The sequence below is a fragment of the Odontesthes bonariensis genome, chromosome 19 (assembly GCF_027942865.1).
Source record: "Odontesthes bonariensis isolate fOdoBon6 chromosome 19, fOdoBon6.hap1, whole genome shotgun sequence".
In the NCBI taxonomy this organism is placed as follows: Eukaryota; Metazoa; Chordata; class Actinopteri; order Atheriniformes; family Atherinopsidae; genus Odontesthes; species Odontesthes bonariensis.
The window spans coordinates 14,150,301-14,172,912 of NC_134524.1; the positions used below are offsets into that span (position 1 = coordinate 14,150,301).

The following is a 22,612-nucleotide window of genomic DNA, read 5'->3' on the forward strand; positions in this document are numbered from 1 at the left end:
TAAATTCAAACTGATCAAAAAAATCAGTAATGCATAAAACTGATTTACATACAGCATCAGAAGTGATAAATGCTCCATAACCATCAAGATAGACATCGTGATGAGAACCTGCAACACAACACCTGAGAGGGTGAAGGATAATTTCTAAATACTACTAAATACTGCAGTCGCCACAGGCTCAATGAGTGCAAGCTGACCCACTCAGAACACACAAACTGTTTAGTTGAGTGGATCCTCAACCTTTCGTCTTCTGTCTACATTATGAAGAAAACTGTGGGGCTTTCTACTGAGATGCAGAGAACATCTTCATCCTTTCTGATGACATTTACATTTCTTTGCACAACAGAAAAATGGTCACTCGATGTAGGTTCACTTGCTGATAACATACGAGTGACAACGTTAAACATATGGTATTTGAGTAAAGGAGGATTGCCCCCAGAAGATAAAGGTCAGGTTCAGAAATTCCCTTTGCAAACACGATTTTATTTATTGCCATTTATTCACCACAAAAAATTTAATAGTCTATAAATGTATTCCAAATAATCCTGTTATAAAAGTGGTATTTAAGGCTAAATTCACATTGAGACACCATTGTAAATTTTTCTTTAGATACAGACAACTTTGGTTAAATAAAAGAGGAATTTGATGAAAATCAAGTAAATATTGACAAAAATTCCTTAGCTTAATGCAAATCACTGCATAGTCCATGCTCTACCATCAGCTGAGAAGAAGCGTACACCCTGAACATGTCACCAGTTCATCACAAGGCTATGCGGCATAATTAAGTCTAATTTTTTTCCAACATACCTATAAACACCGAATCAGGTTTTTCTGCTTAAAAGTAACTTAATTGTAATTATACATTTAAAAAAAAGGAATACACTGAAACCTCATTGGTTTGCAGTGTATTAGTAATTCACACCTAAATCTAAAATCAGTTTCTTCTTTGTGTTAAAGATTTATTGTTTGTTCACAGGCATCTTTATGTCTTGAGGCGTTTGTTTTGTTTGATTGGTTGAGGAACTCCTCGACTGCTTCCTTTGCTGTGTACTAAACCACTCTGATTCTGGTGTCCATTTTCATCAGTCGGCATCTTGAGATAAAGTTGTGAAGACACAAAAGAAAAATTAAAGTCAGTTTAAAAAAAATAAAAAAATAGATATACATGTAAAAAAAAAAAAAAAAGGTTGCATTTTATTTATACCTTTCTTTTACTGCTTTCACTCGCTGCATTTAGGGTGCTGTGCACGTTCAAGCCCAACGCTCCCTCCAGCTCTGGAAACAGACACAATAAAACACATGACTCGGAGCTCTTTTATTTATAATATTTAACCATTTCATTATTCATCAGTCAGGCAGATAATGGTGTTATTCTGCACTGCCATCTATCACAGCACCTCAAAGACGGAGAACAAGTACCTGTAAGGATGAGGTCGATTTTCTCCACCACCAGGTCAGCGTCCTCTGTGGTGAAGCAGAGTGGGGGTTTGAATTTTAACACGTTGCGATGAGGTCCGTCAGCACTAAGAAGGATGTGCTGCTCCTTCAGCCTGTGACGAAAAAAAGGTTTTACTTTGCATTCTCTGTTCATCGACACGTTTGAATGTGGTAGTTGAGTAACCAACATGCGTTTTTTTAATATATATTTTTTTATACAGAAGACATTTTGACTTGTCCACAGCACAGGTGGAACTAATCAAAAGTTTAGTAAAGCTGTGGCATCATGGGCAGGCTTAATTAGTGTTATTAATTACACCCGTTTCCTTTTGGAACAAACTCAGTCAAAATGTGTGCTCAAAAACAGCCCAAAATCAGTTATTGTTGATAAATCAACATGATCCATAATCGTATGTGAGTTCTTTACATCTTCTGGTAATTCTTTGTGCCTTCTTTAAATGCATGAAACACAGGATTGAGTAATGTGCCATGGAGGCTGACAGATATATGTTTATATTAATATGACATTAAATTGTTGGGGCTGCATTAATAAACACAGTTTAAATCAACCGATCACCTAAATATTAACTATTAAGTTAAGTGTAGCATGAGTGTACTCTGACTCTCATGTTAAGAGTTACAAAAGACATAATGTGCAACACATTGATGCCAAGAGATGCATATGCAGCCACATGAAGAAGAACGTACACCATCTTTCAATTTAGTTATTTATTGTGTCATTATTATTTTACAAAAACTATAAACATAATACAGTCTTTTTCTAATGGTACTGCTGTCATGAACCTTTACATTTAACATGCTGTTGTTTTTTTCCATTTTTTTCTGAACATTGCATGGTCTGGCCTTGGAGTGAACTTGCTGGGATTTTCACAGATGGGAAGATTGTCTTGAATGATGGAAATGGTCTTATAACCCTATAGATTGCTTTCTAGGATTTTTTTCTTGATCTTTTTCTGCTCACACTTGCTGATGATCAGTTAATCAAGTGCATTTCATTGCCAACACCTGGTTGCTCCTAACCCTCCTAATTCCTGTGGAAGCAAGAAGGCTGGACGTTTTTGCACACACTCCTCTTCCATTTTGGCTTTGCTTTTGTTCAATCATGAATTATTATTGGTTGGTTTATAATTGTATTGGTTTTATTTACCTTAATTTAAGACCTGTTAAAGTCTGGATGATTTGTTTTTTGATGTTCTGATATGTGAATCCCTTAAATTCAAAGAGGATTTATTCTCTTTTCCACAACGTTAAACAAAAAAGCACTAATAGAGCTACAGGGAGTGGCTGTAATGAGCTTGATGAAATGTAATGTTGCATAAGGTCACAATGCTGACATAACAGTTTGATCTGAGTTGGTGCATTGAAACTTACTTATATATGACTTCCTGGGCCTCTGCTGTAGCTGGAGAGAGCTTCACCTTGTCCCTCACAAGCTCCATCCCCACAAAGAGACCACGACCCCTGGAAAATGTAACGCCACTTGGTTTAATCATCTCTGATGCACAAAACTTCTTAACACATTTTGCATAAACAATGTGCACATCCAGAAAACCATGTCAACGATTTTTCCTTTCCAAGCTGAGTCTGTCACTGAATAAAAACCCTGCATTGTTGACACATCTCAAACCCGCTCACTGCTGCCAGTATGAGACATTATTTGGTCACTTTTGTATTTCAGCCACAAATTGATAACTAAAATAACCCGAAAATCAAGCTGCTTTGTAATGCAAGAGTTTTACTTTTCAGCTCTGACACTATATCTAACAACATCTGAGGCAGTTTTTTATGCGGGGTCAAACAGCAACGATTACACAGAATTAACTTAACTAAAGAGCTTAACTGACACTTTGATGTACACAACAAATGCCTCAATACAAGAACATGCAAGGGAATGTTTCATTGTTTAAGTCACGCTGTGATTTAAACAGACAATATGGTGTTAAAAACTGTGGATCAGCTTCACAGGATGTAGACATACTGTAACTGGAAGGGTTTGATGTGTTTGCTCACCTGATGTCTCCAATCAGCGAATGCTTCTGTTTCTGCTTCTCCAGCAGACTGGTGAGGTATCGGCCCACTCGCAGCGCGTTACCCTGCAGGTCCTCTTTAACAATCACGTCTAGGACAGCCAGACCGATAGCACACGACACTGGGTTACCTCCAAACTGAGACATTCAAATGCAAAACACACAAGGAAGATTACAACTGGATTAGGTTTACAAGTCATCACAAGGAATCTGCAGCTTTGAGTGCAGGTCGATGAAAAGTTTGAACTCTCATACACATAACAGACTCAGAAAGAGTCACAATAATCATTTTTATGACTGAACTGAATAATTTCTTTAACACTCTCAGCCCAGTAGCTGACTGCAACACCACTGAAAATACATTAAATGTTACAAAAGAAGAACAATTTTTCATACAGGAAATAACTGCAATCAGAGTGTGTCAACGAAAAAAAAGCAAGCTTGAGCAGGAAATATCTTTCTCTGTAATGTGGAAAACAGATGTGTGGATATGCTCACTAAATGTGAAACAAGAACATCATGTCAAGGATGAATTTAGGCAAATTCTGTTTCTTGTCGAGAAGGGTAACAAAAAGTAATCATGTGTTCTCCGCAATCTGCGTTTAGAATTTACCAAAAAACAAAAAAAAGATGTTATTAATTTCTACAGAATAGTTCTGAAAAAAAACTGACAGTTGTTGTGTATTATATTGACTATTCTTCTTTATTTCACATTACTCTTACCGTATTAAAGTACTCCATTCCAGAGGACATAAACGCTTCTGCCACTTCTCTGGTTGTGACCACACATGACATCGGGTGCCCGTTGCCAATGGGCTTTCCCATTGTGACAATGTCAGGAACAAAGTCCTCTCCCTGAAGCTGGAAGGCCCAGAAGTGAGAGCCGATGCGGCCGAAGCCCACCTGGACCTCATCAGCTATGACAATACCCCCTGCCTTATGGACATGCCTGTTAAGGGGCAGGTAGGCAGATAAATTCACGAGACTTCAGGTAGACTCATGTACTCATGTACTGTCAGTCAACCAGACAAACTCTCACATAAATAAGATGCAGGATTTGACTTCATTAAGACTGACATCTTGTCTTATTGGATATAAGCATTTGTTTGTACATTATCTTGTTTTTTTTTACAACTATTTCCTGCATGTTTTTCTGTTCAGTAGTGTTTTACGAAGTGTTGCTGTGTTGCGTAAAATATCAGATTTTCTGTTTCACTCTTTAAAAGAACTTGCTTTTGTTTGTGTATGTGTATGTGTTTGCTACTGGCAACCGTAACGTTCACTGTGATTATGTGCAAGCCTTCTGGGTACATACTCGGCTACTTGCTGGAAGTAACCCACTGGAGGGATGACCTGTCCGCCACAGCTCTGCAATGACTCCGCAATAAAAGCAGCAATCTGAACATGAAAAAAAAAACATATCAGGTCCATAAATCTATAACTAGACTGATATCCTGAGGTGTCCCCGCATCTTTGACCTGCATATCTCCCGCTTTCGTCAGCATGTTATTTTACTTTGATGGGGCGGAACAAGAGTGAGGCAATCGTAGAATGCTGAATCAGTTACTGGAGGTAAAATAGAACATTTTGTGACAGTGCACTAGAAAAAGATATAAGGCAGTGTGTTTGATATGACCAGTGTACAATATTTCATGAAATACATATAGGTACAATTAAACTGTGCCCTGTGATCCCATTATCGCACAATCTCTACCTTTCTTTCTTTCTTGTGGGCTTTGTCTATTATATCTTTGACTTCATCTGCATATGCGGTGGCTGGATCAGGGTGATCCGCACGGTATTTGCCTCTGTACACATCTGGGCTTGGAGCCTGTAGGGGATCCAAAGTTATCATAGTTACTAAAGCAGGTTCAGAATTTTAAAAAGAAAAAGTGGTTAAAAAAAAGAGAGAGAGAGACAATCTCTTACTTTTTGTAAGAAAATCTATTTTCCAATTTTACATTAAGCAATCTTATCCTCAAGTCACATCTACTGGGATGCATTTCCCAGATATGTCTTTTTTGGGTGTACAAAACTATGCCTTTTCTTATTGTTTATGTAGACCAAGCAAGACACTCACACAATATTACATAATCAACTTGCAGCCCGACATCCATCAATTACTTAAATACACTGAAAAGTAAGCCAAGCCTCTGCAGACTCAATGGCCACATAATGGTTACACATTTAAAGTAGTGTATTCAGGTAATAATCAACCTGTTTTGCCACTTTGGAAAACATCTTTAAGTATCTTTATATACTGTATACATATTTTATATATATTTTTGTTTTCTCTCAAACTTAGAATAAATTATTCTGACATGCTCCTACACAACATTAAAGGAGTGAGCTGTTTGGTCAATAATTACTTTCTTCTCATGTGTCTCATGTGTCCTCTCTATCTGTGATTAACGTGAGCACCAACAGCAGAATGCTTCTCTATGAAAGTACTTTGCTAATTTTGCCAGGTTGAATTTGAATAGAAAAGTGCTGCATTTCAGTCTTCCGTCTCGGACTGTTCTTGTCTGATCCACACGTGTATGCTGACCTCTCAGCAGTCTGCCAAAACTCAGCAGAGCAAGTTGAGTCATGGCGTTTTAATAGTGTGCATGCAGTCAGGCAAGGAGAAAAAGCACTCACCACGTGGACAAATTGATTCTGCTCAGCATCTGACAGCTGGTGGAACTTATAAGGACTGATGTCAATTAGTGACGAAACGTGTCCGTGGTAAGCACTGCAAACAATGAAAACACAGGCCAGCAGAGGGAAATAGTTACTTTCCTCAATAAGAAAATCATGTGGGGTGTGCAGGCATTACAACACTAGAGAGCCATCTTTATTGTACAGTATGATTTTTATACAAATATTACTGAATTTAAGACTTTTGCTGCTCAGTACCACTGATGTAAGGAAGCTCTTACTTTTCCAGCGTGATGATATCTTTGTTGCCCGTATACTGCCATGCTAGTCGGAGGGCCAGGTCGTTGGCTTCAGAGCTGAAAGGGCAAGGGTTACATTGAGTTACTCAGTCACCACAAAATACACAGGTGAAGCCATGGACGTCATAGACAGTTTGTTGGTTCAATTCTCACTGTAAGGGCAGACAAGGCTAATATGTATCCTCTTATGGAAATTAAATCAAAAGTTGAGACTTAGCTGTAAATGAAATACTTAGTAATGCAGTTTAACACTCAAAATAAGTGTTTCCTGTATTTGTTTCTCTGTAAATAAACTGCAGGAACTAACACTAACCAGAAAACTTCCACAGATTTAAAAATATACAAGTATCTGGACGACAATGTGCTGATACTTTTTGCTCCATAGTGCATCTTGCACTCTGGTCTTCAACTCACAATCTGCCTGCTTGAACTCAAATTGCACTTTCACACAGTTGTACTGACCCTAACGATGCCTCTTTTTAATCAAGTTCATAACGGGCCAGATAAATAAGCTGTCTGGTATTGAGTGTGCACGGATCATTATCTACAACATAACCACCCTCTTCCAGATAATTCCGGCTCACACTGCAGTACTGTAGAAAGTGGTGTAAATAAGTAACCATGTTTTTGTGGAGCAGTTTGATAATATAAAACAGGACTTTTAGGAAGCTATCAATGCTGAATATGCATCATATAATTCATCCTTTGTTTGGAAGTCTATTCACGCTCCAGGAAAGCTGATGCAAAAACAAAAATGATGAAATATGATACACTTGGATTAAGTTACCCTTTCTCTGCAACATGAGCTATTTTTCTAAAAAATAAGTCAATATTTGCGTTTCAGAGCTAATTATTTGCTGAGCATTATAGTTCTTCTTGTGGTTAGTCCACCTCAGAGACAAGTAATCACAGTGGCTTTGAGACAAAGCATACTGTACGCTGTACGTTATCTGTACAGCACGTTCACCAAGTCCACTAATACACACCTAAGGATAAACAGGTCTGACTAATCTGATACTGTTTTTTTTAGCTTGCTTTTGAAATGCAAATACACCCAAATATACCCAGAGTTGACGAAGTAGCACACAGACAGCTTGTCAGGCAGCGTTGCCTGCAGCTTCTGGGCGTACATCACAAGGTTGTCGTGTAAGAAACGTGTGTTGGTGTTGAGTAGTTCCATCTGCTGAGCTCCTGCCTTCACCACATCTGGATGAGAGTGGCCCACTGCGAATAAAAGAAAAGAAAGGGTACACAAAATTAGAATTCCTCACCCAAAAAGAAAAAAATATATGAACTATTCTTTTGAATAAATTCAATAAATGCATATAATTGAAGGCTAAAATAACATCCTTGAATGTGGTTGATAAGTTTTTTATTTTCACATCCCTGTCTGCAGGTCATTCAGATTGAGTTATTGCACATGATGTGCACATTGTATGGATTATCTGATAAACTCCTCTTATTTCTTTGCTCTTTAGTTTGATTCAATTTGAACCTGAACCTGATTTAATGTTGTGGATTTAGCACTGTGTGCTCACCATGAGCCACATTGTTGATGCAATCCAAGTAGCGCTGTCCTTTTTCATCATACATGTACTGGCCTTTGGCTTGCACAATCTTGATAGGGTCATGGCTGAAGAAAATCTTACAAGATGGTCTGCAGAGGAGCAAAAAATGGTCACTGCCACAGTGTCCTAACTCTGATTAGACATTTCTTTTTTAATTAATAAAAGCTATTAAGATATCATGACATAGGTTACAATAAGCTGTGGTATGTAATAGTTCACAAAAACGTATCTGCGGTAAGGTACTGCGTGCTGGTTACTTTATTTACAGACTATATCAAATTAAAGGGAATTCATGGCAAATATAACTTAACTCGTTATCAGTTTCAAATTCAATGTAAACAACTTCATATTTGTTGCTGTACCAGATGAAGTCTGTGGGAAGGCTGAAATCAGTCGAACACAGTCAGTCATCTTACCCAACGTGCCTCTTCCGTAAGTCTATCGTCTTCTCTTTCTCAAATGCTTCAACGGACATCTTAATGCCGTCCAGCTGAAAAACTCTTGACGCGCATCTGCTCCACGCGAAATTAGACCGGCTATATAAGCGCGCGAGAGAGCACAACAGTGCAGAGTGCAGCTCGCGCAGCCCTCTAGCGCCGCAGCACTGTATGGAAAACCGAAGTGGCCAAAGAGAAAAAAAAAATAGCCTGCTTGAGGTCGTCAAAAAGTTACCGACCTAAGAGTATTGGGACCACCAATGCAGACCACCTTGCAGTGCTCTTTTCCATATGTACTTTTCAAATGGAAAACAAAACAAAGATTAAATTGTTGCTCGTTATCTTATTTTTCAGTTGCTGTTTATAAAGAACATTTATATATTTGTAATGTGTAACATTCTGCTGCTTCTAATTGTGTCTGTGGGAGATCAATTTGGCTGAGGAAGAAGAGGGTATGAATACTTGACTGGCCTGCCTGCAGTCCTGACTGAGACTGAGAGATTGTGTGGATAATTTAAACAGGGACAATGTAATGACGGTGTCCCCGTATTACTGCATTACTGTGTTTGCAGGAAGAATCAGACAAAATATCTCTAGGATATCCTCCATGCCACAAAAAAACATTTCAAGGGTTATGGGACGGAATGGAAACATTACAAGCTGGTGAAAAAAATAGACAAGTAAAAGATAGTTGAGACAAAATGTGAATAATCTTGCTTTTCCACTGTCTGCAGGGAAATGAAATGAGTTTCTTTAATAGTATGTTGTGATTTCAGGAGACTCAACAAAAAAACCCCCAAAAAACAATAAAGTCAGACATTTGGTGTTTTTGAAAGACTGTTTATTTGGCTCCAAAAGTACAGTCATATGAAATGTCAACTTGAAATAAAGAAAGTAGACATTAAGGTCGACAAAGAAATGTGATAGGATCAAGTGGGCAGAAAATAAGAGATACAAATTAAACTGAAACATTATGTCACAATCAAAATATGAAAAAATAATTCCAAAAAGTTAGGAGGTGGAATTTGCTTTATTTTATTGATAGAGTCTGCATTTTTGTTTTGGAGCCTCTGTGGCAAAATTGTAATTTTAGTAAGGAAAGTGCCTTTTACATGAATGTGGAAGACCACTTTGAATGTGGCTTTATCATCCTACATCGGATTTATATTTTGAAAGGTTTGGATAAGTTGATCTCAAGGGTGTATTCTACTGCGTCCTGAGAGAAAAACTCTCTGGATGTGGGACATCTCATTATCGCTTATTATGCATCTCCTCAGCAGCTCTGTTAACACTGACATGCAAACTCATAGTTTTGGCACTTCTGCTAAGAGCTAAATGAACTACATTTGAAACTTTTAACACAAAAATCAAACAAACGATTAATCAAATAATAATAAAAAAAAACTTAAAAAAATTAGCTGCATATGCTAAAGATACAGCACCTTGTGAGAACAAATAACTGTAACAAAGGCTGGAAATCAAAACACAAATTGAAGACCTTGCAAAAACTGAGTAAAAAATCAAATGGAAATAACACTGTAAAATGTAAGTGAGAGGATGAATCAAAGACTTGAATCAAAACTCATGTAAATTAAGATTGAACTAAAGTCCACGTTTACATATGCTTCTTAGTCTCCTGGTAAATAAACATATTCTCTCCAGGTAGTGGTATACAAGGTAGCATGACTGAACAAATGGAGCTGTAAAGATCACTGACGTGATATATAAGCTGCATTTGATGCTACACACATGAACCAAAGTAAATTGCACTTTATGTCAAATGAGCACACATGTCAACAGTACATTAATAATCCACTATACATATATCAAACTACATTCAATGCAAAGAGAGAGAGAGAAAAGAGAAAGCGTGAAACAAGGCTGTCATATTTAACTGTGTGGTTGCATTGGCTGGGCCTGTCAACATTCAAGCCATCAGTACTTTGTTGTCATAGTTAGCTTTTTAACACACAAAATGATATATATAAAACCAAATAAAAGCAAATGCACACATGTCACGGTAAGGCTTACGCTGAAGAAAATGCAAAGTGAGTACACACTGGTCTGCAATATGTAAATGACCGACTTTCTTCCCACTGTACCGTATGCAGGAGTGTTTCACAATGCCTTAGCACGACCCAGAGTTCTTCATGTCAACGCAAAACTGACATCAGAGGCTGAAAGGAATGCTGTTCAGAACCAAAATGCCTTCATTTAAGAAATTATAGAAAAATAAATAATGTACCACTTAAAATAGTGAGACAAATACACAAATATATGCACAAAAAAACTCTAAACTGTTTCATCATAAAACTCCAACAGCAATAAAGAAACCTGTTGTGTAGTTCATGCCACTGGTAGAGCACATCAGCTGAACTGTTACCTACTATCAGATAGCACCATCATAGTCTACAAAGATGTGCATCCACTCTTTATCATGATGAGATGAACTGTACAATCAAACAGAAACGATACAGAAGGAAATCCTCTCAGATCCACCGGCGGTTGCCGCTACCTCACATCAAATACAGTAAAATTATTCATGCATATTTTTAATGTTGACCAAAAAGAAAATACGGCATCACCTTGCATAGCACTTACTATGTCAAAAAGGTAATTTGAGTATTTGAAGCATGAAAAGATGAACAAACTGTGGTGAAACGATTCCGAAGCTCCATTTATTTTTGCTCCATCTGATAAGGAATGTGACGTAACTGGCCACCAGTTAGATTATGGTGTGTTATGGTGTTGGTGAAATTTAGCAGTTCGAGCAACATGTTTTCTATTTACTTAAGACAATATATGAAGTGTAAGAGAGCAGTGTGGATTAAATTAGACTGTTATGTTAAACATATTGCGCCTGAAGTTTGCCGACATCTTAAATTCCAGTAACAGTGTGTTCAGATTAATCTGATTATTCAGAAACTGAAGCCGCGAAAAAAAACTTCGAAAATGAATGTTTATCCTCATATACTACACTGTGTTCATGCAGCAAACTGACAACACTTCAAATATCCTATACGAGTTTTTAATGAAATAGTAGCTTATTTGCGGCAATGGTGGATGTTTGTTTGTTTTTCTTTAACAAACAAGGTCTTTTTTTTAACCATTACAATAAAGAGGGATGTATATTCAGGTGAAGGGGTCGCTCACATGCCATCTCAACATACTGTGAAAACAATTCAAATGAAAAACAGTGCGCAATGTTTTTTCAGCCCTCTCAGAACTTACCAAAAGAAAAAGAAAAAAAACAACTTCCTTTTCCAAACTACACACCATTCAAATGGTTAAAAGTATTATATAAATTTGTACATTTCTGATAAAGGAATGAATAAAAGCTTGAGGCACCAAAGGCTATCAGACACAAAATACAAATTATGTAAAAGAACGAGATCAAAAAGAAAAAAAAAATGAATAAAGAACAAACATAATTGCATTCTGTCAACGCTCTCAGTAAACCTTGAAGCGTTGCCTTTCAGAAGAGAAGCTCCTGCTGATCTCGATGGAGATCGATGAGACTCTTAGCGACTGCAGAGGCCATTCTCGTGTTCGGAGGGGTTCCCAAAAGCATGCCTGTCCAGACTCAAATCTTTGTGAGCCTGATTAGATTTCCTCTCAGTGCAGTGAGCCTACCAAGCTCTCCACTCCCGTCCAGAGATGTGTGGCCGCTGCAGGCACCACACTGATGATGCTGAGCCTCATGAGTGCAACGGTGAAAACCTGCTGAGACTGTACACCCAGCAGGCATCACCACAATAAAGCAACAATTACCAACAGCTCTACTTTCTGGTGATACTCAAGCTACCAGCCATGGTGTGACTCCCTTAGGAAAATTAAAGGAAAGCGAAAATTACCATTTCAGAACTCTGGGGTTTTTTGTTGTTAGTTTTGGGTTTTTTTTTTTTTTTGCAGAAGCCATGACACAACCACATAACAGTGACATGTATGTACAATACATTTAAATACAGTACACTACTCATGCTTTTTCAGGGGTCGGGGGAGCAATGTTCAGCTTGGCACAGTCTAATTTCTTTTTTAGTCTTTGAGAAAATGGTGCCACATGAATGGGTGGTGAGCTTGTTGAGACGAAACAACACACAACACCTTGCGTTTGGTGTTAGGGAGCCAGTCCAGATCCCCCCCTCTCCTCCACTTCCTCCTTTTCCTCCTCCTCCTCCTCTCAACCCTCCTGCCGTAAATCTGGCCGGGGTGCGATTCTCCAGTCTGAGCCATGCAAAGACTAAAGACACAAGTTCTGCCACCAGCCGAGGATCTGAACTCCACCACAACGTGGATGTGAGACAGCAGACACACGCTTTATTTCCACACGGCGATGTGAGTAGAAGCAGCTTAGGGCGTGAAACTCAGGACGGTTATCAATTTTTTGTATCATTGTACACATAGACTTCTTTTTCTTTTTGACTTGTTTTCCATTAAAAAACTATAAATACCATAAAAGAAGCATTATTTACAAAACTCCATGCGTTTCAGGTTAGAGCGATCACTGCAAGAAAAACACAAAAGAGAGAATGACGAGATTGGAGACTGAAAGATGGGGATTTTGTTTGCTTGTTTCATGACTTTGAGTTGCAGGTTTACATGTTTCTTTCCACACAGCAGTCAAACACTCTTACAGCTAATTCCACGGGAAACTCATGCAGACATAGAGAAGCTGAAAGCTACATGAAAAACACGATAAACTGGAACAGACTGAGCAAAATATGAGGAATTTACCTTCTGCCAGCAGCCAGGCATTGGTAATCCATCTGGACCCTGTTTAGAGAAAAGTGACAATGAGAACTGAAACAGGTTTGTTGTGATACAGAGATTACAAGCGTCTTAAATAACAGGCTTATTGGCAACACCAAACAAATATCAGAGATCAAATATTCTTAGAAAAATGCACCCAGTTAATAGCACAAATCTCAAAGTAGACATTAACACAAACTCCTACGCTATGTTTGAGATCAAAGCTGCTCCTTTACAAAAAATGGGGCAAGATAAAAATTTGCTTTAAAACTGTAGCATGCTGGACCAATCCATGCACATGTATAATCTTTTTGGTTATTGTTCCAAGAAAAGGAAAACATGAGCAGCTTGTGTAGTTTGCTGTTGTCTCATAGGATTTGCTTTCAAAGGAATGAGTGGTATTTCAAGGTATTTAAGTCCTCATTGTCCGGCTGGAGCCTATTTGTATAAACACATAACCAATGTCATGTTTTTAAATTTGGAAGCGTGGCCCATTCAGAATCAAGAGGTGGTGTAGTACTGCTGTTAACTAAATAAATGAGGCATTTGGGTGTTCTGTTGGAACATGCAGAACATGTTTAATAACATATAGCATCGTTAGCTATGGCCATAAGGCTGTCATTTACATCCTAAGTTACAGTTTTGATTTTGCACAGGGTAAAAATATCAGTTTGATAGTTTTTTTTATTAATCTCGATTTGGCCTGGTGATAAGGAGACTTGGGCTGTGTTCAAAATCAACCCACCACTCACTATATAGGTTTTATAGAATATTAGAGTTAGAATATTAGTTTACATAGTGAAACTGCCATATTGTAGAGCTGTCTGAATGTATAGTGAGATTGTGTATACACTATATTGTAAACTCCATCCATCCATCCATCCATTATCTTCCGCTGGTCCGGGGATCGGGTCGCGGGGGCAGCAGCTTGAGCAAAGAGACCCAGACGTCCCTGTCCCCGGCCACTTCCTCCAGCTCTTCTGGGGGGACCCCGAGGCGTTCCCAGGCCAGCCGAGAGACATAGTCTCTCCAACGTGTCCTGGGTCTTCCCCGGGGCCTCCTCCCAGTGGGACGGGCCCGGAACACCTCACCGGGGAGGCGTCCAGGAGGCATTCTCACCAGATGCCCGAGCCACCTCATCTGACTCCTCTCGATGCGGAGGAGCAGCGGTTCTACTCCGAGCCCCTCCCGGATGACCGAGCTTCTCACCCTATCTCTAAGGGAGAGCCCAGACACCCTGCGGAGGAAACTCATTTCGGCCGCTTGTATTCGCGATCTCGTTCTTTCGGTCACTACCCACAGCTCGTGACCATAGGTGAGGGTAGGAACATAGATTGACCGGTAAATCGAGAGCTTCGCCTTCTGGCTCAGCTCCTTCTTCACCACGACGGGCCGGTGCAGAGCCCGCATCACTGCAGACGCCGCACCAATCCGTCTGTCAATCTCCTGTTCCATTCGTCCCTCACTCGTGAACAAGACCCCGAGATACTTGAACTCCTCCACTTGGGGAAGGATCTCATTCCCGACCCGAAGAGAGCATTCCACCCTTTTCCGGCTGAAGACCATGGTCTCAGATTTGGAGGTGCTGATGGTCATCCCAGCCGCTTCACACTCGGCTGCGAACCGCTCCAGTGAGAGCTGAAGGTCACGGCCTGACGACGCCAACAGAACCAAATCGTCCGCAAAAAGCAGAGACCCGATTCTGAGGTCGCCAAACCGGACCCCCTCAACGCCCTGGCTGCGCCTAGAAATTCTGTCCATAAAAATTATGAACAGAATCGGTGACAAAGGGCAGCCCTGACGGAGTCCAACCCTCACAGGAAACATGTCCGACTTACTGCCGGCAATGCGGACCAAACTCTGACACCGGTCATACAGAGACCGAACAGCCCATATCAAGGAGTCCGGCACTCCATACTCCCGGAGCACCCCCCACAAGAGTCCCCGAGGGACACGGTCGAACGCCTTCTCCAAGTCCACAAAACACATGTAGACCGGTTGGGCGAACTCCCATGCACCCTCCAGGATCCTGCGGAGGGTATAGAGCTGGTCCACTGTTCCACGGCCAGGACGAAAACCACACTGCACCTCCTGAATCCGAGATTCGACTATCCGGCGGATCCTCCTCTCCAGTACCCCCGAAAAGACCTTACCAGGGAGGCTGAGGAGTGTGATCCCCCTATAGTTGGAACACACCCTCCGGTCCCCCTTTTTAAAGAGGGGGACCACCACCCCGATCTGCCAGTCCAGAGGCACTGCCCCCGATGTCCACGCGATGCTGCAGAGGCGTGTCAACCAAGACAGCCCCACAACATCCAGAGCCTTGAGGAACTCAGGACGGACCTCATCCACCCCCGGGGCCTTGCCACCGAGGAGTTTTTTGACCACCTCGGCAACCTCAGCCCCAGAAATGGGAGGTCCCACGTCCGAGCTCCCCAACTCTGCTTCCTCATCGGAAGGCGTGTCGGTAGGATTGAGGAGGCCCTCGAAGTACTCCCCCCACCGACTCACGACGTCCCTAGTTGAAGTCAGCAGAGCCCCGCCCTCACCATACACGGTGTTGACGATGCACCGCTTCCCCCCCCTGAGCCGCCGGATGGTGGACCAGAATCTCCTCGAGGCCGTCCGGAAATCGTTCTCCATGGCCTCCCCGAACTCCTCCCAAGCCCGAGTTTTTGCCTCAGCAACCGCCGAGGCTGCGTTCCGCTTGGCCTGTCGGTACCCATCAGCTGCTTCCAGAGTCCCACTGGCCAAAAAGGCCCGATAGGACTCCTTCTTCAGCTTGACGGCCTCCCTCACCACTGGGGTCCACCAGCGGGTTCGGGGATTGCCGCCACGACAGGCACCGACCACCTTGTGGCCACAGCTCCGGTCGGCCGCCTCAACAATGGAGGCACGGAACATGGCCCATTCGGGCTCAATGTCCCCCACCTCCCCCGGGACATGGTTGAAGCTCTGCCGGAGGTGGGAGTTGAAACTCCTCCTTACAGGGGATTCCGCCAGCCGTTCCCAGCAGACCCTCACAATACGTTTGGGCCTGCCAGGTCTGACCGGCTTCCTCCCCCACCAGCGGAGCCAACTCACCACCAGGTGGTGATCAGTTGACAGCTCCGCCCCTCTCTTCACCCGAGTGTCCAGGACATACGGCCGCAAGTCCGATGATACGACCACAAAGTCGATCATCGAGCTGCGGCCTAGGGTGTCCTGGTGCCAAGTGCACATATGGACACCCTTATGCCTGAACATGGTGTTCGTTATGGACAATCCGTGACGAGCACAGAAGTCCAACAAAAAAACACCACTCTGATTCAGATCGGGGGGGCCGTTCCTCCCAATCACGCCCCTCCAGGTCTCACTGTCATTGCCCACGTGAGCATTGAAGTCCCCCAGCAGGACGAGGGAGTCTCCCGGAGGAGCACTCTCTAGTGCCTCCTCCAGGGACTCCAAAAAGGGTGGGTACTCTGAACTGCCGTTCGGTGCATAAGCACAAACAACAGTCAGGACCCGTCCCCCCACCCTAAGGCGGAGGGAGGCTACCCTCTCGTCTACCGGGGTAAACCCCAATGTACAGGCGCACAGCTGGGGGGCGATAAGTATGCCCACACCTGCTTTACGCCTCTCACCGCGGGCAACTCCAGAGTGGAAGAGAGTCCAACCCCTCTCGAGGAGGCTGGTTCCGGAGCCCAAGCCATGCGTCGAGGTGAGTCCGACTATATCTAGCCGGAACCGCTCAGCCTCGCGCACCAGCTCAGGCTCCTTCCCCAGCAGAGAGGTGACGTTCCACGTCCCAAGAGCCAGCTTCAGTAGCCGAGGATCAGACCGCCAAGGTCCCCGCCTTCGGCTGCCGCCCAGCTCACATTGCACCCGACCCCCATGGCCCCTCCCACGGGTGGTGAGCCCGTAGGAAGGGGGACCCGTGTCGTTTCTTCGGGCTGTGCCCGACCGAGCCCCACGGACACAGACCCGGCCACCAGGCGCTCGCCGGCGGGCCCCACCCCTGGGCCTGGCTCCAGGGGGAGGCCCCGGTGACCCGCGTCCGGGCAAGGGAACACGGTGTCCATAAATATTATTCATCATAGGGGTCTTGTGAGCTGTTCTTTGTCTGGTCCCTCATCTAGGATCTGTTTGCCATGGGTGACCCTACCAGGGGCTTAAAGCCCCAGACAACATAGCTCCCAGACTCATTGGGGCACGCAAACCCCCCCACCACGATAAGGTGACAGCTCAAGGGGGAGTTAACTCAAAGTATAAAATATAAATATAAATAAAATAGTTAAAAATAGTGTATAATCACCATACTGACCACAGTGCTCTAACCTGAATTAAAAAGAGAGCTGCAGGAGCCCAAAAACCTGTCATACAAATGTAGCTTTCTGCTTAAATGTTTAAGATATTTATGCTTTTATCAGTCTCTAAACAGTATAAATTTACCAGTTTGTTTTTCCTTTTAACATCAGGCATGAGACAAATGCATGAAGTTGCGTATCTGTGATTTTGTACTCAGCCTCAGATTAGTCTCAAGGGTCACTTCTCCACAGAGGCAAGGTTGTTCAGTTTGTCTTCTCAGTTTTAACTGATTGAATTTGAAGATTTTTTTTTTTCTGGTGAGGGTTTAAAGAAATTCTCAGAGCTTAAGTAGATCCCTAAACTGTTTGCATAATCGCAGCTATGTTCGAATAGTTGACGACACAGTGACTGATATAGAAAGGGTCAGGCTGCAAACAAAAATTTTTGCACTGGGTGTTTTTCAAAGGAATGTCTTTACGACAAGAAACTCCAGTAACTACTGAATCATCTGAAGTTTCAAAACTGATACCAGAGTAATTAATAAAAAGGCTGTAGACGGTCTCCATACAACAGCATTTCAACTGTTACATTTTGACTTTTTCGAAAACAAAACACAATACATGTAAGGACAACTTAAAATTAAAGTCCTGTCATTCATGCACATAATACACAGCAAAATATAGCTCATGCAAATCATCATGATGATTCTACAGTTCGGTTTTATTATAGCTGCCCCACAAATGTATTTCAAAACAGCCCTGAGCTGGGACAAAATAATGGGATTTGAGGACAGTATAACAAAATCATTTTCACTTGAAATAAAGTTAATGCAGGTGTAATTTGTGATATGTGAGTGATATCTTACTTACCATGGCACATTCCTTTCGGTGTATACACACTCAATCTCTATAGCATCTTGAAATTAATTCCCCATATAATCTTTCTACCCTGGATTTCAGAATGCCCATGCATCACTCGCATAAGAAAGCATCCTGAAAAGCATTGATAAACATCCAATTGGATACTGTTCGTCTGTAGTGGTATCCGACTCAATTCTTTATTAAATCTTCTTATCACGGTCTGGTCCAATTGGTACAAAAAAGGAAGGGGAGTTAACAGACTGAAGGAGGGATCCATGCACCTGAAGCATGGCTAACAATCAGTAAAGGGTCCATGTTAGCATAGAGTTAAAAGGTCCAATGAGGAATCAGCAGGGAATTTAACTTTTTACCTCCAGTTTTAATTGAGGGAAGGAAAGGTTAAGTCAGGGGGATACATTTAAGTATCAAGAATTATTTATCTTTGTATTTCATTTGAAATTATGCGACTCATCTAAAAGAGGCTGCTTGCAGTCAAGATGTTAGTGGCGCATATGTTTGTGCTCGTCAATCTTCTCAAATAATTAAGAAATGGAAAGTGTGACTGTAATCAAAATAAGGTGTGTTCATGCTTGTCAAACTCTCATATCATGCATAGTTTTGTTTTAGTAATGGACTGAAGGTGATTGGCATGCATGGGTGAGAGGTTTAGGAAAAAGAGAAATACTGTACCAATTGGCAAGGGGCATCCAGCCCGTCCAGACCTGGCTGCCCTGGTTCCCCCTTTTCACCCTTAAATCCCCGGAAACCCTGTTTGCAAAGATGACCTAGGAGTGTTACTGGGAGAGAGGTGGGCGACCCTTATCCGCTGCATCTGTCCGTTATGACAGACACAAGGGGAGGGTGAAGGAGGAGCTGCCCTGTGAGCTTGCCGATTCCACAGTCCAACCCAATGAGATGTTTTCATCATTTAATGGCAAAGTAATACTTTGCATTTAAAGTTATTTTCGTGATTTTCCTACAGTAAAGGCAGGAAGCTGGGTGTCAGAGTACCCACAGGAAGCTCATCCTTGTTTGCGACAGCTGCTCTACATGGCTGGAAGGCAACTTCCAGCTCACAGTTGAAACATACCAATGGGCAGGGTGCATCTAATCCTGGGGCACCCTGTTCTCCTTTCTCGCCCTTAGGCCCTTTTTTGCCCTTCTTTCCCTTCTCCCCCTGTGGATACAATGGTTTGATCAAGTTAAAGTCATTTTTTCAACAATTAGGACTACTGTAAAGGGGAATTATAGAGGGGAGGCCATGGCCCACAAAGGGTAAAGAGATGTGGTTAGATAGGAGGGGGTACCAGGCAGTACTGGGTATTTGAAAAGCATTCCTTAGGACAGGAAGAGGACATAAAAGGGGAACAGGTAGGAAGGAGTGGAAAACACTTCATCACCAAAGTGGTGTCAAGGGCACAAAGGATGAGAAAGACTAGCAGGGAAAAAACCTCCAGAGAGACAGAATCAAATCTACAACACAATGAAAAAGTCCAAACTGCATCCCTTAAAAATATTATCTTTTCAAATCATTATAAGGAAGAATAATCTCTCCATAGTTTAACAGTACCATGTAAAGTCTACAATATCTTACTAATATCTAACTAATATCTTACTAATCTCAAAATGAGATTCCATTACTGTACAAAAAATATTCAAAGTGCCATTGTAATGTAGAAAAATTTTTTGGAAAATGATCACAATGACACAGGTTTACATACGTGATTCATGGACATCAACATCATGGTAATATTGGGCTCTCAAACATTTCTTTTTCTGTTGCAAAATGAATGTACAGAAATACAGGAAGAAGGTCATCCATTTTGGGGTTTTCTGACATCAACACATAGTCCGAATTTTTCAACATGCCGTTTAAGTTTGCATAGCAGATTTCTCTTTAGTCTCAGTGAGGAAGAATGATCCTCACAAGTCAGGAGCCATTTAAATTCCAAGATCATCAGTTCAAACAATAATACTGGTGTTGTAGCACCTATACATTATCAGCTGAGAAGAAATTGATTTTGACGGTCAAGGTCGGAAAAAAAAAGAAAGAAAAAAGAATCATTACAACACAGTGTGTTGCTCTTAAAACACCAGTTTCATGGTCTCAAGTCAGTTACCACGCACTGACGAGCTGCCCTCCAGGCTGCCCTCCAGGCTGCCCTCCAGGCTGCCCTCCAGGCTGCCCTCCAGGCTGCCCTCCAGGCTGCCCTCCAGGATGCCCTCCAGGCTGCCCTCCAGGCTGCCAGTGCACTAAAGATGACTAAAGTTTGCAGCTGACCACATGGACAAAGAAAAATCCTTTTGGTGGAAAGATCCTGCCACAGATGTAAATAAGATTGACTTGTGTGCCCACAATGGCTAAGCGTGTGACACTATTAAACTGACTTGGTCATTAATGACTTTTAAGTCACTGCTGAAGACACATCTCTTCTCCTTGGCATTTGGCTCCAGTAGGAAATCTTTTTAAATGCTTGCTGTGCTCTGCTTTTATTTTGTTTATTGTCTTTTACTACTGTGTATTATGTTATGTTATATTGTTATTATCATTGTAGTTATTAATGAGTATCAGTTTTAGCTAGTTTTATTGTACTTTTTTGTTGTTCTTAGTTATTCACTTTATCCAACTGTACTGCACTTTCGCTAATCTTGTTGTTTGAAATGGGCTTGAGTCAAGAAACAATGATGAACAATCATTTTGCCACAGAAAAAGGAACAGTTCAAAAATATAACAGTAAGTCCAGCTCTGGCACATTATTTGTGTCCATGACAGGTGTATGAATGTATCAACCTCAGATTCTGAGCTGTAAGTACCTGAAAGAGAGGTTGTGCTAGGATCTGTTCTCTGTTAGAAATATGTTTTAAACATACATTCACAGAACACACCAAGTGTAAAGTATCTTTATATACTAAAGAACAGGATGCAGTTTCTTAACATCTAAGAACCACATTATACCTCACAGTCAAGGTTACAGAGACGTACACAGTAAGCAGTGAAAGACATAAGATGTTGTAAAAATAAACAAGAGGGAGGATTATCAACAGGCTCAGAACTAAGGGAAGTGAAATGTGTTACGCTTATGTTCAAGCATGGGTTACACAGAAAATTAAAGAAAATATGATTTTAAAGAGCCTGTTGTCAATGGACTCGTTTGGGCTAATATGCTGAAATCTCTTTTAGATGCCTCAGAATGAGATTGGACTTTAAAAAAAAAGAAAAAAAAAAGATGGTAAACCATTAAAAAGTGAAGAACAAAAGCTGGTTTGAGAGGACTGGGAATGACATTTTATGCAAAGGCTGGATTCCATGGTATAGAACTATCATCCAATCGATTCACTGGTTTATCAATAGAGAGGGCACAGCTGTTAAGGAAGAGACGCAGTATCTGGAAAAATGAATGAAATTCAATATGATGATGATGGAAATGAAAACAATTTTGTTTTTCAGCGACAGTGTATCGTAGTTAGCCACTGCGTACCACAAACTAAAGTGTGTTATAACCATACAGTTACAAAATAATTATCCAATACCTACACCTACACTGTCCATTGACATCAGCCCTCTGTAATGTTAGTGGTGTTAACAAGTCATTACAGCATATCTACATCTACCTTTTCTCCTCTTTCCCCAACGTCGCCTTTCTCTCCCCTTAAGCCTGGCAACCCCTGTAAAAGTATAACTCCACTTAATAACACTGGCTTTACAGAACAAAGACAGGAGAGGGGGTTTGTTGTCCGTACACAGCGAAACACACCAAATCAGGATCAAACAGAAAATAAATCTGAAGGTGAAAGATGAAAATCAAAATAAACTGGGACCACAAAAAAATTTGACAGATGTCCACCAAGAAAGAGCTGTTTTAAACGACTGACGCTGGTATGTAAGAAGTGATTATTCTGTTTGATGACATCAAGTTGGCTTTCGAAACTCATGAACAGAAGAATACAGCAACTCTGTAGAGTCGAGCGTTTTATTTGCAGTTTTATTTTGTACAGATGTACAAAATAAAACTGTTCTCCTCTCCTGATTAGCATCAGGTGTGCACCAGCATTTACAAGCCAGAGAGGAAGCTCTTTCATCTGTGCCAAATATACATTATATGGATGATACAAAGAGCAGAGGTCCGTTTCACGTAGCAGGTTTAGTGAAAACTCTGAGTAGGTTAACCCTGAAATGAGGGAAACTCTGAGTTTTCCGTTTCACAAAGGGAGGTAACTCAACCCCGAGAAAGAGGGGTAACTCTAGCCTGTTTCACAAAGAGAGGTAACTTAACCTCACGGTCAGTT

At 41.5% G+C, this 22,612-nt stretch overlaps 2 protein-coding genes across 6 annotated transcripts in view; both read right to left on the reverse strand.

Moving 5' to 3' along the window:
• On the reverse strand, positions 1-8,591 carry etnppl (ethanolamine-phosphate phospho-lyase). Its single transcript, XM_075450843.1, has 13 exons — positions 8,409-8,591; positions 7,963-8,081; positions 7,489-7,648; positions 6,407-6,481; positions 6,126-6,219; positions 5,200-5,316; positions 4,801-4,883; positions 4,209-4,434; positions 3,469-3,623; positions 2,830-2,919; positions 1,420-1,550; positions 1,205-1,275; positions 1-1,093 (listed from the first exon to the last, which is right to left on the reverse strand). The coding sequence occupies exons 1-13, from the start codon at positions 8,465-8,467 to the stop codon at positions 983-985; spliced, it is 1,491 nt and encodes a 496-aa protein (XP_075306958.1). The 5' UTR covers positions 8,468-8,591; the 3' UTR covers positions 1-982.
• Positions 8,592-9,270: 679 nt separating this feature from the next.
• The window catches only part of col25a1 (collagen type XXV alpha 1 chain), a 64,298-nt gene continuing 50,956 nt past the window's right edge, over positions 9,271-22,612 (reverse strand). The window contains exons 31-34 of one of the 5 annotated variants that reach the window (XM_075451135.1): positions 21,938-21,991; positions 19,016-19,093; positions 13,164-13,202; positions 9,271-12,933 (exon numbers count right to left, since the gene is read on the reverse strand). In XM_075451135.1, the coding sequence (XP_075307250.1) occupies positions 12,931-12,933; positions 13,164-13,202; positions 19,016-19,093; positions 21,938-21,991 (174 nt within the window). In that variant the 3' untranslated portion in view covers positions 9,271-12,930. Of the gene's footprint in view, positions 12,934-13,163; positions 13,203-19,015; positions 19,094-19,415; positions 19,503-20,978; positions 21,712-21,937; positions 21,992-22,612 lie in introns of those variants that run through there. The other 4 variants (XM_075451134.1, XM_075451133.1, XM_075451136.1 and 1 more) reach the window with 4 other exon arrangements.

Excerpts from the sequence above, each read along its gene's own strand:
- etnppl (XM_075450843.1), bottom strand. The coding sequence starts at position 8,467 with ATGTCCGTTGAAGCATTTGAGAAAGAGAAGACGATAGACTTACGGAAG. Across the intron at positions 1,276-1,419 it reads AATCGACCTCATCCTTACAG|AGCTGGAGGGAGCGTTGGGC; the intron begins GTACTTGTTCTC and ends GTCTGTTTCCAG. Across the intron at positions 1,094-1,204 it reads GTGAAAGCAGTAAAAGAAAG|ATGCCGACTGATGAAAATGG; the intron begins GTATAAATAAAA and ends CTTTATCTCAAG.